This window comes from Lepidochelys kempii, chromosome 11 (genome assembly GCF_965140265.1).
Source record: "Lepidochelys kempii isolate rLepKem1 chromosome 11, rLepKem1.hap2, whole genome shotgun sequence".
In the NCBI taxonomy this organism is placed as follows: domain Eukaryota; kingdom Metazoa; phylum Chordata; order Testudines; family Cheloniidae; genus Lepidochelys; species Lepidochelys kempii.
The window spans coordinates 45,085,272-45,101,816 of NC_133266.1; the positions used below are offsets into that span (position 1 = coordinate 45,085,272).

Here is a 16,545-nt window from a genome sequence, read left to right on the forward strand (position 1 = left end):
ATTATTTAAGAAGGAGGTCTGCACATTGTAGCCATCTCGGATAGGTACGCCATCTTTAGACCAGGATACTTCAATAGGTTCTGAGCCAGTTATGCCGCAATCAAATGTAACTGGTAAACCAATAGTTTCATGAATGTCTCTCAAAGTTCGTGTGAATGAAGGTGGAAGTTTACGCTCTGCAAGAAAAGTATTGAACAACGAAAGTTTTGGGAAGTTATCTAGCTTTGGTGAATTCTCCAATAAGCACTGACTAAGAGGACACTGTATTGTGGTATAGATCGGGCAGATTTACAAGAAGATACACTGGAAGATCCAGTCATTATTTTCAACCAACTTGCACAATAAAAAACAGTAAGAGGCCCACAAAGAATCAAGGAGATTATTTGTTAGATCATTTAGCTTGGGGGCTGTGTGAAGGGAGAGCTCTGGCAAGAGGTGGACTACCAGTCAATGTGGCTACAAAGTTATACAAGAGGGCTGAAATTTGCCCTAACATTTGATTTATAATCTCACTTTTTCTGCACTGGGAAGAGCTGGAAGAATAACCATATTCATGACTGCCCTATTCTGAAGGGAAAGAATCAGAAGCCTGTCTCCCTTAGAGAGCGTGCTGGTTAACTAAAGATTGGCATTAGGAATGAATTTCCAGCCAGACTTTTACTGGTGGAAGGTAATTAATGATTAAGGGATTCTAGACAGGGGTGATCTCTAACTGGTCAGTTAGAAGAACAGAATGTTCCTAAGAAAATACTTTTCTTTACTGAAAAAAACAACCCTTTAGTTATGAAACCTTTTAAATGTGTTAACATGAATTATTCACCTTGAGCAGAAAGCAAAGCTGATGAAGAAGCCTTTCCAACACTGTTTTCTGCTTTGCAGATATACTCCCCACTATCACCACTATCCACCTGGCTGAAAACCAAAGTGGCAACGTTGTTCTTAAAGTACATTTTAGAGGTAGGAGTTGCTCTTAGTTTTGTATCGCCTTTGTACCATGATACAATAATTTCTGGTGTGCCAGCAACTTGGCATTGTAATGATGCAGAATCCCCAACTGTCACCTGAACAGGTTCCAAGCGTGTAACAAAATAAGGTTGTTCTAAAGAACAAAGACACATCATTAGCAACAAAATTTAAATACCATACCAAATGACCATTAGTATAAAAAAGATTCTTTGTGGAATGAGGACACACCTAATACTGAGACTGCAGCATGACAATTATCTTGCCCAGAATCATTCTCAATGTGGCAAGTGTACTGCCCCTGATCTTCTATTTTACTACTGGGAAATTCCAGTATGGCAGAGGTTTCTGTGGTGGTGATGCTGCATTTGGCAGAATGAGCTACTTCAACTCCATTTTTCTTCCACAAGACTGCAATTGGCGGGGTACCAGAGTATGTGCATTCCAGAATTAATGGTTTTCCTTTCTCCACATTGAGATTATTCATTTTTTTCACAAATTTGGCTGGTTCTATAGTGAATGATATGAAGATAAATGTTAAAAGATGACACCAAGAGATTTTTTTAGAGGAACGTGTGAAATTTCCAGCCTGACAAACCTTTTACAAAGAGCTGTGTTGTGCAAGAAATTTTGCCAGCCTCATTAGTGACCAGACAGGTGTAGTCTCCACTTTGGAGTGGCTGTACATCAAACAACTCCAGTTCTGCAACCGAATTTTCCAAGGAGATGTTGCATCTATGTCCTGGTACTAGTTCAATGCTACCTCTGAACCATTTAACATCTAGTGGAGGGGTGCCTTTTAGGATACTGGTAAAAGTTATATTTGCCCCAGATAAAACTTGCAGGGGATCAGGTTTCTTCACGAAAGAAGGAGGTTCTAAAGACAAACATAAAAGAGAAGTGCACTTTGATGAAGCGTAAAATATTCCCATACGAAACAAAGGCGATTAGACTCTCATAAACAGACCCAAAAATGTAAGCAACCCACAAAGAAAGTAGTTTATATCTGGAAGCCCTGCCTTGTTCTAGATACTAACCTCTAACAGTCAAATATGCACTGCATTCATCAGATCCAGCTATATTAGTAGCTGTGCATGAATAATTTCCCATATCGGATTCCTCTAATGTGTTCACTTTCAAAGTGCAAGTATTGTCTGTGAGAGTCGTCTGATACTTGTCTCCACTAGTGACCTCAAGTCCGTCATGGAACCAGGAAACAGAAATAGGTGGTGACCCAGACACTTTGCAATCCAGGACAACATGCGAACCCAAGAGACCACTGGCTTCTTTCAGTTTTCTCGTGAAAGAAGGAGGTAAAATGCGATCTGTATAGGATAAAACACAGCTATTTACAACTCTATAACTTAAAAGAGAGATGGTTCCCAGGCATTTAGCAGAAACATGGCACTTTCCTCTGGCACACCTGTGTTTGCATGGGAGAATCCAAAGCAAGCCTGCAGTTCAAAACATTGAAGCCTGAGGTACTGAGAGAATATAAAAAGGATTGTAGGATACTCTCAAAATCTGTCAGCTCACCCCTTCTGAGGATCACCTTTCTCCTTTTATTTTTTCAATAATTCCTCATAAGGAGAACATCAGTACTGCACCAGCTGGGACATGCAGACTAAGTTGATGAGACTGACCCCAAGAAACAGCCTCATCTTTCTGATGGCTGTAAAATGTGATGCAGGCTTCAACCTATGCACCCCGTCCATGATCTCCGCAACACAAGTGGGCCCACATAGGGTGCCTAAGGTCACATTAGTAGTGAGTCTTCCCAGAGTGGCAGCAGCATGATGTGACACCAAAGGAAGCGGCGTGTCCTGTAACACGTTTTAAAGAAATTGTAAGAATCGAAGATAATTCACAAATTTAATCAACTAACCTGAAACACGCACTGAAGCTGTGCACCTGCTTTGACCAACACTGTTTTTCACCTCAAAAGTATACTCCCCACTGTCTTCTACTCTTGCATTGAGGATCTTAAGCCCAGACACTTTGTTGAAGAAGCTAATTTTGTATTTCTGATTAGTAGACAGCTCTTTCCCATTCTTAAACCACCTAGTAGTAAGCTCCGGTGTGCCGTCCACTGTGCATTCTAGAGTACAAGAGTCTCCAGAGGTGACTTTCATTGCGCCAGGCTTCTCTACAATGACTGCAGGTTCTGAAATGAGATGCAAATCACAGCCATGTTTGATGACAGGACAGGAGATGCAATCAGTTTGTTAAGTGAGGTTAAAATATCATTCTATATTGTTTTGTTTCCTTGTTACCAACCTAGAACTGACAGAGTGGCAAAGCACTCCTGAACTCCAGCGTCATTTTTGATCTGACAGATGTATTTTCCAGCACTGGCTGGTTCTGCTTTTCCAATCCGTAGAGTTGCAACGTTTTCTGAATAGGAAATCCAAAGATTTTCACTTTCTCTAACGATTTCTCCTTTGTCTTTCAGCCACAGAACAGAAATGGGCTGGGATCCTCCTACTGTGGCCTGCAGTTCAACTGGGTCTCCAACCACAGCAGTGAAATCACTGAGCTTCTTCACAAAAATGGGTGGTGCTGATGAAGAGAAGATACGTCATGTTAAAACCGCAAGGAGAGTGCACGAGGAGTGTGACGAGAATGACACCATGCTGGGAATATAGATGATGTGTAAATCATTAAACAAACCTCTTAGCGTTATAGAGGAAATGCAAGTGTCACTTCCTACATCATTCACGGCCTTACAGTGATATTCGCCGACATCTGAGTCACCCAGGCTAAGGATGTGAATGCTAGCAAGGTAGTTCTCAGACATGATTTTGTACTTCTTGCTACTTTTAATTTCTCTTTTGTCCTTATACCAGGAAATTTGGAACGGAGGAGTGCCGCAAAGCTCACACTCAAGATGGACATCAGAACCTTTCAAAGTCTCAACTGGATGGGGTTTCTTGCTGAAAACAGGGGGTTCTATGAAAAGAAGAAGTTTGAGTTTCTGTTAATTCAGTTGGGAACATAACAGAGAAACGAACATTTAAACAGTAAACTTTATCACTATGTTGGACTGATAATGGAAGAGTAAAGACACAAGTCACAATAAGAGCCATGTCATAGAACTCTGGTAAAATCCATAGTCTGCGTTCTCAGAAGGCAGCACTCGCCTATCTGACTGAAGAGAAGATTTATTAACCTTCCACGGCAGATTAAAAGAAGGAACCGACAAAAACGGGAGGAGCAGGGTTCTGACCTTTCACTTTCAACGAAGTACTGGTGTTTGCAGCCCCTGCTGCATTGCGAGCTTCACAAGTGTAGTCTCCACTGTCTTCCACACTGAGATTGTGCATTTCAATGACTGCCATGGACTCAATGAAGGACATTCTGTATTTTTCGCTGTCATGGATTTCAGCTTCATCTTTGTACCAGGTGACTTTGATTTCTGGAGAGCCGCCTATTTTGCATTCATATCTAGTGGAATCATGCTGTTTCACAACTCTAGAGGAGTCTAGCTTCTTAATAACCCGTGGTGGTTCTATGAAACCAAAGGACAAGAGTAAACAAGATTATTCACTAAACTGCAGATTCATTAAAGTGATGAAATCAGTGAAATATCTAACCGACAGCGTATACTTTTTTGCGTGGTGGGGGAAGAGTACAAACATCTACAGAAAGTGAATTTGCACTAGCCGGTGATATGTCTGGTAACAGCATGACAAAAACGAACACATAGCATACATAACAAACAAAAGCAGGGGAGTTTCTTTGAACGCCTTTGCCAGTGGTCTGTGTTATATGTAGAATGATTTCCTGAGTTCCTTGCAAAGATTCGGACATATTTATTTTGCAGGAATATTATTGCTTACTAAATTGCCATATATATAACTTACAAGAGCATTTAGATATAAGAATTACCCTCAGCTACAATTCAGTAATTTATATATCATGTACCGAGACTTTCAAACAGCTACTGCAGACAAAACTAGATATATATTGACTGGATTCACTGAAATATTCAACTCTTACTGTGCAAGACAGCATCTTAAAATGCCAAATTTACATCGGAAATTTGCTCTTTGGAAGTTCCATACTAGATTTCAGCTGATCTGTGACCTTGACTATGATAGAAATTTATATTGAATTCTGTCCATGTTATATGTATGGAAGAGAATTTATATATTTGCTATATTTAGTGCATAGATCCCTGGTGTGTATGTGTATGCTGTGTAGCTTAGTCCTAGCATATATATATATAGCTAAAGTCTGTTCCCTGATTGACCTTTTGGGCAAAAGTGTATGTATAAAGTATTTATGTTTAAAAATCTATGTTTAAGCTTTTTACATTTACCAGTGTTTAGCACATGTGGCATGTAAATACCTTGCAATGCCGGCTACAACCGTGCCATGTGAACACGTGTTCTCACTTTCCTGTGACATTGTGAATAAGAAGCAGGCAGCATTAGCTCCCTTAACTGTAAACAAACTTGTTTGTCTTAGTGATTGGCCAAACAAGACGCAGGACTGAGTGGACTTGTAGGCTCTGAAGTTTTACATTGTTTTGTTTTTGAGTGCAGTTATGTGAAAAAAATAATTCTACATTTGTAAGGTGGACTTTCACAATAAAGAGATAGCACTACATTATTCCTAAGAGGTGATACTATTTATTTTATCTTTTTTTACAGTGTAAATATTTGTAATAAAAATAATATACAGTGAGCACTGCACACTCTGTATTCTGTGTTGTAATTGAAATCAATATATTTGAAAACAGAGAAAAACATCCAAAATATTTATAATAAATTTAAATTGGTATTCTATTATTGTTTAACAGTGCGGTTAAAACTGCAATTAATCAGGTCTATTTTTAAAAAAAACAAGTTAATTTCTTATGTGTTAATCACTTGAATTAACTGCAATTAATTAAGAGCCCTAAGAAATAAGCACATGTTAATACGATCTACAATTATATTTACGGGAAAAAGGCACACACTTTTAAGAGGCTTATCCTACACTCATCCTGTTTAAGGATCAATGGGAATTACAGAGCCATAACAACTGTTATAAACACAAAGGCCCTGCCCACATAAAGGAAATCGCAGTGGTGAAAATCCCTAATGTACCAGTGTAGTTTACACCAGGGTAGATTATTCTGATCATAAAATGTGGAGATACATAGGTTGAAGAATCCACATACTATACTATGAGCAGAGTGCTGGTGGGGAAAAAATGTGTGTGCCCCAGGCTACCGTCAGCTGCTCAAATTTCATATTCTAATAGACTCTCGGTGTGGGAGAGGAGAATTTGCCTTTAGGAGGTAAACGAATTTTGGTCAGCCATCGCGTCAGCGATCAAGATGCAATATGATTAAGTCATAAAATAACCATCAAGGTGAAAATTACTGCTGTCAAAATCCTGGACAACGAGTTTGCTCTACCAAATCACATTGGGAAAACAAAAGGGTCTCATTTTAAGTCGATTGAATGCCTTCAGTTTAGATAGAAGAAAAAGCTTGGCATGTTTTGTTTCTTTAACATGGTAAAACGCTCTGCAGGAAGACGACAAAGCATTGCATTTCTTAAATACCTTTCACACTTAGCTGGGCGGCGCAAGAATCCTTTCCAGCATTGTTGCTCGCAGAACAAGTGTATAGTCCAGAGTCTCCTTTGCCTACTTTTAGAACCGTCAAGCTGGCTGTATTTTCCACCAAGGTGATCTTGTAGTTGCCCCCAGGACGGATATCTCTGTTCTCTTTTGCCCAAGTGACTTTTAGTGGCGCCGATCCGGTGACGTGGCATTTAAAGGAACCACTTGCTCCAAGAGCCACCTCAATAGGTTCAGGTTTCACATCAAAGACAGGAGGTCTCAGGCGCTCTAAAATGGAAAGAAACAACATAACTCTCACAGCTGCTGCTTCACCGCCACGGAATCCTATCGTTTGGCATTACGCAACAACGCAGGGTCTTCTGCTTCTTTAAAGCCAATGGCCAGGACAAGATTTAGCAGCTACCAACCTGTGAGAAGGAGCTTGGCACTGGAAGAAGCAGTGCCAAGAGCATTGTGAGCTGAGCACGAGTATTGGCCGCAGTGAGCCATGTCGGTCTGCAAGATCTGAAGAGTCGCTACGTTATTTAAGAAAGTTGCTTGCACGTTAGCATCATCGTGTAATAGCACCCCATCCTTATGCCATGACACCTGAATAGGTTCCGAGCCATTTATGCGACAATCAAAGGTAACGGGGGAACCAACAGTTTCCTGAATGTCTTTTAGTTTTCTTGCAAAGGTCGGTGGAAACTTACGGTCTGCAAGAAAATAAGTAGGAGATAAGGCATCCTGCCAACCTGGAAACAATTTGCATTTACCATAAGCTTGTTACTATAAAGAGTCATTACAGAAATATCTGAAATGAACCCATCACCTTTAACAGTGAGCAGAGCTGTGGAAGAAGCAAAGCCAACACTGTTTTCTGCTTTGCAGACGTATTCTCCAAGGTCACTGCTCTCCACCCGGCTGAAAACTAGCGTGGCCACATTATTTTTGAAGTACATTTTATAAGTAGGAGTCGATTTTAGTTTTGTATCTTCCTTGTACCAGGAGACTTTGATTTCCGGGGTCCCAGCAATTTGGCACTGAAAAGATGCGGGCTTCCCGACTGTCACCTCCACACGTTCCAAGTGTGTAACAAAATAAGGCGGTTCTAAAGCACAAATGATCGCAATCAGCATCACAGAAAAGAGAGCAAGTCTTATAATGACCATTATTAATACAACAGTGGTTATGGAATCTGAGATAGCAACACACCTAGGATTGATATTTGTCCCTGGCAAATATCTGCTCCAGCATCATTGGCAACCTCGCATGTGTATTGCCCTTCATCATCTTTTGTGCTGTTAGGAATTTCCAGTATGCCCGATTTTTCGGTAGTAGTTATACTACATCTCGGGGACTGTGTTATGTGGAAGCCATTCTTCTTCCATGTCACTGAAATAGGAGGAGTTCCTTTGTACGTGCTTTGCAGAAGTATGGATTTCCCTTGCTCTACACTGAAATCGCTTAATTTCTTCACAAAGGTCGCTGGCTCTACAAAATGGAAGGCAAAAAGTCAAATAGAAGAGGGGGGAAATATTCACAAATCTTTGCGCGCGCACACACAAATACATAAGAATAAGACCAATAGCAGCAATCGAGACAAACCTTTTACAAAAAGATGAGTGGTACAAGACACACTGCCAGCATCATTAGTGACTCGACAGGTGTAATCTCCACTGTGGAGTGGTTCTACTTCATACAATTCCAGTTCTGCAACTGTATCCTCCAAAGAGATGTTGCAGGTACTATCTGACACAAGTTCCCTGATGCCTCTAAACCAGTTAACTTTGAACGGAGCCGTTCCTTTTATGAGACTTGTGAATGTTACACTCGTCCCAGGTAGAACTTCCACGGGATCGGGTGTCTTCGCAAATGAGGGTGGTTCTACATATACATAAAGAAGTTAAGACACAGAGACAAATTAGTATGCCCGTTACGTTTGAAGATGAAAACCAAATCAGCGTTTGGCTGAAGATTTATAGGCGGCCCGAAAATTGCGAAGGAAGAAATAGCAGCAAATGGAGGAAGCATTTTGCCTACGGCACCTTGGCCATCTTTTACTGACCTTGTACGATCAAAAAGGCACTGCATTCATCAGATCCAGCGGCATTTGCCGCGGCACAGGTGTAAGGTCCGGTATCTGATGAGTCCAGTGCATTCAGTTTCAAACCACAGACGTCGTCTGAAAAGGAGACTTCATATTTGTCTCCACTAACAATCTCATTTCCATCTTGGAACCAGGCAACTGAAATGGGTGGTGAGCCAGAAACTTTGCACTCCAGCAGCGCTGAGGAACCCAGCACCCCGCATGTTTCCTTTAACTTCCTTGTGAAAAAAGGAGGGACAATGCGATCTGCGTAGAAAAAGGCGACAAAACCACGGGTTGGTTGGTTGGTTTTTAATTAAAAAGGGAAAGGTCTATTAAAAGAGAAGACAGCACTAAGTGACAACGAAGGTAGTAGCCAGCTAACCTGAAACATCAACCGAAGAGGTACAGCTACTTTCACCAACTTCGTTTTTCACTTCAAATGTATACAGTCCCCTGTCTCCCGCGTCCGCAGAAGGAACTTTCAGTGTAGCTACTTTGTTGGAAAAGGTGATTTGATATTTGCGGCCGCTCTGTAGTTCTCGTCCATCCTTAAACCACTTTGTAATGAGTTCCGGTGTTCCACCCACTGTGCACTCTAATGTAAAAGAATCCCCAGCCGTAACTGACATCGGTTCTGGCTTCTCTAAAATTACTGCTGGTTCTGAAAGAAAAAAAAACCGTCTAATCGGTTAAATCTAATTGTAAAGTCGAGAGAACAGAACAGGAAAATATTTAGTAAATAGTCAGGAAAGAAACGTGTATCATGAATATAAGAGAAAGGCAATAGATTAATAAATTCTTAACTCTAACAAGGAAGTTAAATCTACAAGCAAACAATGATCAACAATTTTTGTTAATACATACAGGTCTGGTTTCCGGGAATACCAATTGCACACAGTTTGGGGAAATAAAAATAGTACTAAAAGAATACTTTTTCACAAGCATGCGCGAAGAAATCTAGACGTATGCTATCTTCTCCCAATGCACTAGTTATATTTGCACTCCTTCTTAAAGAGAATTAAAATTAAAGCACAACTGCCATTCTGCAAAAATGGTTTAAGTAGCTTTTAAAAGATCTAATATGCAATACACTACCAAAGCAATTAACCGCTAAACCCAGTGCTACCACAGCACATTGCGCCAGCTGTGCAAATTTAGATGGAGATAGATTTGTTCTGATCCTTCCAAAAGTGAAGGAAAAGCTGCACATCTTGCATAGCAAAACTGCGACTCCATGAAAAGAAACTTAGTAGAGATTTGATGGATATTATGGGAAGTCACATTTTTATATCTCTAAAGATATAAAACCTGTTCTGTTTTTACAACCTTAATTCATAGATCAAACCAGATGCCACTGTTTACATTATCATCACAAATCTTAAAGCAACTTTTAGTCTGACTTGAACCCATATGAAATGAATTTCTTGCTTCTGTGTTTCAGCTCGAGTCTTGATCCCATCCTGGTTGCCCACAGACAGCAAGGATGAGGGACAGAGAGGATGCGATTGGTGGAAAAGGCAAAAGAGCAAAGTTATTGACATTAATGTAGGTAAAAAAATACAAGCGTTAAATGTTTCAAATCCCTGCTGTGTTTTAAATGCAAGTCTGGGGTCAAGAAGAGCACACCATAGGCATAATATAAAAGATAAAATAACGTGGAGTGCAGGGACTCAATCCATTTTTATTAAAAATGTAGTCTTGACTATTACTTTAACGTATGACACACGTCATATTACAGTAGGCGAAAGAGGAGAGAAAAACAAATGCTAAAGAAAGAGAAAGATATGCAATGAAGTAGACAATGTGTTTGCACTAGGCGTGATAACAGCTAGATTATGATAAATAATTAACAAACTATGTTCTAAGCATATTATATAATATGCTAGGAATGCCTATTAAGGGTATCGACTTTCACAGACATATGGTTACACAGAATAATGTATGCAATATAAGCAAGAATAGATCCCAAAGGACAATATGCAAAAAGTAATAAAATAATATAAAATAAAATAAAAATAGATTATGTGACTCTTGCATTAGTAGCTAAAGAGTTTTCAGCTGGTTTTGAAAAATGCTGACGTTGTCCTGGAAAAATCTGTCACGCTTTAGTAAGCAAATATTACCGGTGCTGTCCTGAAATTGTTAAATTGGCAGGAAAATTAATGGCTTATTGTCGAGATCTAGCCACTCATAACATGCACAGCTTCGGGTTATTATTTGCTATGAATACGTATTGAAAGCAGCAAGATTTGTATAAAACCATTCGATAAACGAAATGTAGAATTCTGCAGGAAATATTAGTACGGCGTTCTAATTAGTAGAAAGGAATAGACATATTGTGCTCAATTCTCTGCTGAGATACAGAAGTCCCTGAGTATCTAAAGGAGAAATAGCTGCCGTTATCTCACTGTGTGTGCTGTACTGAATTTAATATTGTTCACACACAATTATATATGGCCTAAAATAAGATTGACTGTGAGAAATATTTTATTAGCTATGGAAGGCGTATATTGACAACTAACACGCTGATAAAAAAGCTAACACCACAGATAGGCAAAACATGAAATTAACTAACCTTTAATAACAACGGAAGAAGTACACAATACAGTTCCTGCTTCATTGGACACTTTGCAGGTATATAAGCCAGCATCAGCCTGCCCTGCGCCCTTAATTTGCAGAAGTATGGTGTTGTTCAGGAAAGATATTTCACAATTAGGACTCTGATAGATCTCTTGATTGTTTTTATACCAAGCAACTGTCAGAGGCTGAGAACCAGAAACACGGCCCTCAAGTTTAAGGGTGTTCCCTTCCGTTTCTTCTACCGTTTCAGAAAGTTTCCTTGTAAAACTAGGTGGAATTTTTCGTTCTGCAAGAAATGAACGTAATCCTTAAATTGTAAAAATAAATTTTAAAATAAAAAATTAAAAGACTTCTCAAGAAATACATTTATGACGATATGTTGTTTACAAAACTGCTTACATTTTAAAAAGGGCTCTATTGTTTATAAAAAGTACACAGAGGACACCACTCTTAGAACAGCAAAACACCACACTGTGTAAATGGATGTGGAGTTTCACTAGTTAAGAAAAATGTCCTTTCTTAAAGAAATCAGGACTTTAGGTATAAGCAACAAGAAACAAACTGGAATTTTGTATTAATCATTTAGGATGGCAAAGTCTGCAAAGTTGCAAAGAAAATAAGATTGAAGAAAACATTATGTCCGCTCATCAATTCTCCCTACACTATCCTTCAAAAAACTTTCCGTTTCGACCAATCTTTTAAAATGCATATATTCCTAATCCACAGATGGAAAAGACGGTCTCCAATTTATATAGCAACAAGATGACTTATTTCTTTCAGATATAAAGGAATTCAATGTGCACATCATACACCAGAATCAGGCAATACCTTTAATAATAAGCTGAGCTGCGCAAGAGTCCTTTCCAACTTCATTGCTAGCATGGCACGTATACATTCCAGAGTCTGCATTGTCAGCACTCAGAATTGTCAAATGGGCTATGTTTTCTACATAACTGATCTGGTATTTTCCTCCAGTCCGTATCTCTTGTTTATTTTTCGCCCAAGTGATCTTAATTGGTTGTGTTCCAGATATGTGGCATTCGAAGTCAGCACTATCCCCAGCAAAAGCATCCACGGGTACAATTGGGATGTCAAACAATGGAGGATTCTTCCCTTCTACAGAGTGAAAGAAACAGAAAAACGCGTATAGCTTTTAAGAGCTCCATTAGTTTAAAGCATATTGTTAAATAAATAAATGTTGCACCTATAGTTTTAAGTTGAGATGGAAATGAAAAAATGACCTGGTGACGTTAAAGGGAAATTATTTCATAACCAACCAACCTGTAAGCACGAGCCTGGCAGTGGAAGAAGCAGTTCCAATAGCATTGGAAGCTGTACAAGTGTATTGCCCAGCAAGGCTCTTGTCAGTCTGCAAAAACTGGAGAGTTGCTACGTTATTTAAGAAGGAGGTCTGCACATTGTAGCCATCTCGGATAGGTACGCCATCTTTAGACCAGGATACTTCAATAGGATCTGAGCCAGTTATGCCGCAATCAAATGTAACTGGTAAACCAATAGTTTCATGAATGTCTCTCAAAGTTCGTGTGAATGAAGGAGGAAGTTTACGCTCTGCAAGGAAAGAAGTATTGCACAATGAAAGTTTTGGGAAGTTATCCAGCTTTGGTGAATTCTCCAGTTGGCACTGCCTAAGAAGATACTGTATTGTGGTATAGATTGGGCAGATTTACAGGAGGATAATGATAGATTCAGTCATTGTTTTCAACCATGTTACCTAATATCAAACAGTAAAAGGCCCACAAAGAATCAAGGAGACTATTTGTTAGATCATTTCGCTTGGGGGTTGGAGTCAAGAGAGAGCTCTGGACGACCGGTCAATCTGGTTTTAAAGTTTTGATTAATAGTCTCACATTTTCTACATTGGAAAGGTCTGGAAGAATGCCCTGTTCTGAAGGGGAAGAATCAGAAGCCTGTATCTGTTAGAGAGCGCGCTGGTTAAAGCTGGTTAACTAAAGATTGGTATTGAGAATGACTTTCCAGCCAGACTTTCACAAGTGGCAGATAATCAATGCTGAGGGAATTTTAGACAAAAGTGATCTCTAGCTGGTCAGGTAGAGGTACAGAATGTCCCTAAGAACCTTTTAAATGTGTTAACATGAATTATTCACCTTGAACAGAAAGCAAAGCTGATGAAGAAGCTTCTCCAACACTGTTTTCTGCTTTGCAGATATACTCCCCACTATCACCGCTATCCACCTGGCCGAAAACCAAAGTGGCAACGTTGTTCTTAAAGTGCATTTTAGAGGTAGGAGTTGCTCTTAGTTTTGTATCGCCTTTGTACCATGATACAATAATTTCCGGTGTGCCAGCAACTTGGCATTGTAATGACGCAGAATCCCCAACTGTCACCTGAGCAGGTTCCAAGGGTGTAACAAAATAAGGTTGTTCTAAAGAACAAAGACACTTGATTAATTCCAAAATTTAAACGTCACAATGACTAGTAGAATAAAAAGGACCTTTTGGGAATGAGGACACACCTAATACTGAGACCTCAGCTTGACAAAGATCTCGTCCAGAATCATTCTCAATGTGGCAAGTGTACTGCCCCTGATCTTCTATTTTACTACTGGGAGCTTCCAGTAGGGCGGATGTTTCCGTGGTGGTGATGATGCATTTTTCAGAATGAGCTACTTCGAATCCGTTTTTCTTCCACCAGACTGCAATCGGAGGGGTACCAGAGTACGTGCATTCCAGAATTATTGGCTTTCCTTTCTCTACACTGAGATTATTCATTTTTTTCACAAATTTGGCTGGTTCTATAGTGAACATTATGAAGATAAAAGTTAAAAGTTGACACCAAGAGATTTTTTTTTAAGAAATGTATGTAATTGCAAGCCGGACAAACCTTTTACAAAGAGTTGTGTTGTACAAGAAACTTTGCCAGCCTCATTAGTGACCAGACAGGTGTAGTCTCCACTTTGGAGTGGCTGTACGTCAAACAGCTCCAGCTGTGCAACTGAATTTTCTAAGGAGATGTTGCATCTATGTCCCGGTACTAGCTCAACGCTACCTTTGAACCATTTAACATCCAGCGGAGGGGTGCCCTTTAGGATGCTGGTAAAAGTTATATTTGCCCCAGATAAAACTTGCAGGGGATCAGGTTTCTTCACGAAAGAAGGAGGTTCTGAAGACACACATAAAAGAGAAGTGCACTTTGAGGGAGAGTAAAATATTCCCATAGGAAACACAGGCTATTAGACTCTCATAAACAGACCCAAAAATGTAAGCAACCCACAAAGAAAGTAGTTTATATCTGGAAGACCTGCCTTGTCCTAGATACTAACCTCTAACAGTCAAATATGCACTGCATTCATCGGATCCGGCTATATTAGTAGCTGTGCATGAATAAGTTCCCATATCAGATTCCTTTAGTGCATTCACTTTCAAAGAGCAAGCATTGTCTGTAAGGGTCGTCTGATACTTGTCTCCACTGGTGAGCTCATATCCGTCATGGAACCAGGAAACAGAAATGGGTGGTGACCCATATACTTTGCACTCCAGAACGACAGAGGAACCCAACAGACCATTGGTTTCTTTCAGTTTTCTTGTGAAAGAAGGCGGTATAATGCGATCTGTATAGGATAAAACACAGCTATTTATAATTCTATAACTTAAAAGGGAGATGGTTTCCAGGCATCTAGCAGAAACACCGCACTTTCCTCTGGCACACCTACGTTGGCTTGGGAGAATCCAAAACAGGCCTACAATTCAACCCACTGGGGCCTGAGGTACTGAGAGAAGATAAGAACGTGTTGGAGGCTACTTTCTTATGCTGTCGCTCACGCGCTCTGAGGGTCGCCTCTCTGCTTTTATTTTTTCAATACTTCCTCATAAGGAGAAGAACAGTACTGCACCATCTGGGACAGGAAGACTCAGTTGACCAGACTGAGCCCAAGCCACAGCCTCATCTTCGTGACGGGTGAAAAATGGTTCAACCGACTCCCTGCCTCCATGATCTCCACAACACTAGCGGGCCCACCTGGGGTGCCTAAGGTCACATTAGCCATGAGTCTTCCCAGAGTGGCAGCAGCCTGACGTAACACCGAAGGAAGCAGCGAGTTGTGTAAGCCATTGTGATAAATAAAGGGGGGGGGGCAGCTTCCTTTTATGGACACCCAGCTAGCCAATTAGCTATAAAATCCCTGTTAGTAGCTGTTCTCCCTTTACCTGTAAAGGGATAACAAGTCCACAGGTAAAAGGAAGAGAGTGGGCACCTGACCAAAAGAGCCAATGGGAGGACTAGAACTTTTTACAATTGGAAAAACTTTCCCTTTGTCTATCTGTGGTTGTTCTCTGGAGAGAGGAGCAGCAATGCTATAGCAAGCTTTAAGCTAGGTATGAAAAATCATCAGCTCATACCTAGAACTACTTATTTGAAACCGCAGATATGTAAGTAGATCAGGAAATGTTTAGGAAACATGATTAGGTTTATTTCTTTTATTTTGTAAGGCTCCTGGGCTCCCCTGAGCTAACCCCAGGTGCTTTTGTTTTGCTTCTAACCTTTAAGTTGGACCTCAAGAAAGTTATTTTGATGCTTAATCTTTATAAGTGGTTCTATTCAAATCTAGCAAAAAGCCTAAATTCCAAATGTATTTTCTTCTTTTTTGTTTTTAATAAAATGTACCTTTTAAAGAAATGGATTGAATTTTTATGTACTAAGAGGTGTGCCTAAGTTCTTTAATTAGCTGGTGGCAACAGCTGATTTCCTTTGTTTTCTTTCTCAGTTCTTCCTGGGGTGGGGGAGGGGAAGGACTTGAGGGTACCCCACAGGGAGGAATTTCCAAGTGGGCCTTTCTGGATCCCAAGGGGTTTTTTTGCACTTGAGTGGTGGCAGCATCTACCTATCCAAAGTCAGAGAGAAGCTGTAACCTTGGGAGTTTAATACAAGCCTGGAGTAGCCAGTATTAATTTTTAAAATCCTTGGGGGTCACCCACCTTCTGCATTCCAAATGCCAGAGTGGGGAATGATCAGCCTTGACGCCTTCTAAAGAAATTGTAAGAATCAAAGACAATTCACACATTAATCAACTAACCTGAAACACGCACTGAAGCTGTGCACCTGCTTTGACCAACACTGTTTTTCACCTCAAAAGTATACTCCCCACTGTCTTCTACTACTGCATTCAGGATCTTAAGCCCAGACACTTTGTTGAAGAAGCTAATTTTGTATTTGTGATCAGTAGACAGCTCATTCCCATCCTTAAACCACCTAGTAGTAAGCTCCGGTGTGCCGTCCACTGTGCATTCTAGAGTACAAGAGTCTCCAGAGGTGACTTTCATTGCGCCGGGCTTCTCTACAATGACTGCAGGTTCTGAAATGAGATGCAAATCACAGC

At 40.2% G+C, this 16,545-nt stretch overlaps 1 protein-coding gene across 1 annotated transcript in view; it reads right to left on the bottom strand.

The window, feature by feature from the left end:
- TTN (titin) overlaps window positions 1–16,545 on the bottom strand; it is a 468,699-nt gene that overhangs the window by 201,578 nt on the left and 250,576 nt on the right. Inside the window, exons 117-124 of the mRNA XM_073306908.1 lie at window positions 16,243–16,521; window positions 14,494–14,781; window positions 14,055–14,333; window positions 13,687–13,965; window positions 13,318–13,596; window positions 12,473–12,760; window positions 12,020–12,307; window positions 11,187–11,477 (exon numbers count right to left, since the gene is read on the bottom strand). Coding sequence (XP_073163009.1) covers window positions 11,187–11,477; window positions 12,020–12,307; window positions 12,473–12,760; window positions 13,318–13,596; window positions 13,687–13,965; window positions 14,055–14,333; window positions 14,494–14,781; window positions 16,243–16,521 — 2,271 coding nt within the window. The remainder of the gene's footprint in view (window positions 1–11,186; window positions 11,478–12,019; window positions 12,308–12,472; window positions 12,761–13,317; window positions 13,597–13,686; window positions 13,966–14,054; window positions 14,334–14,493; window positions 14,782–16,242; window positions 16,522–16,545) is intronic.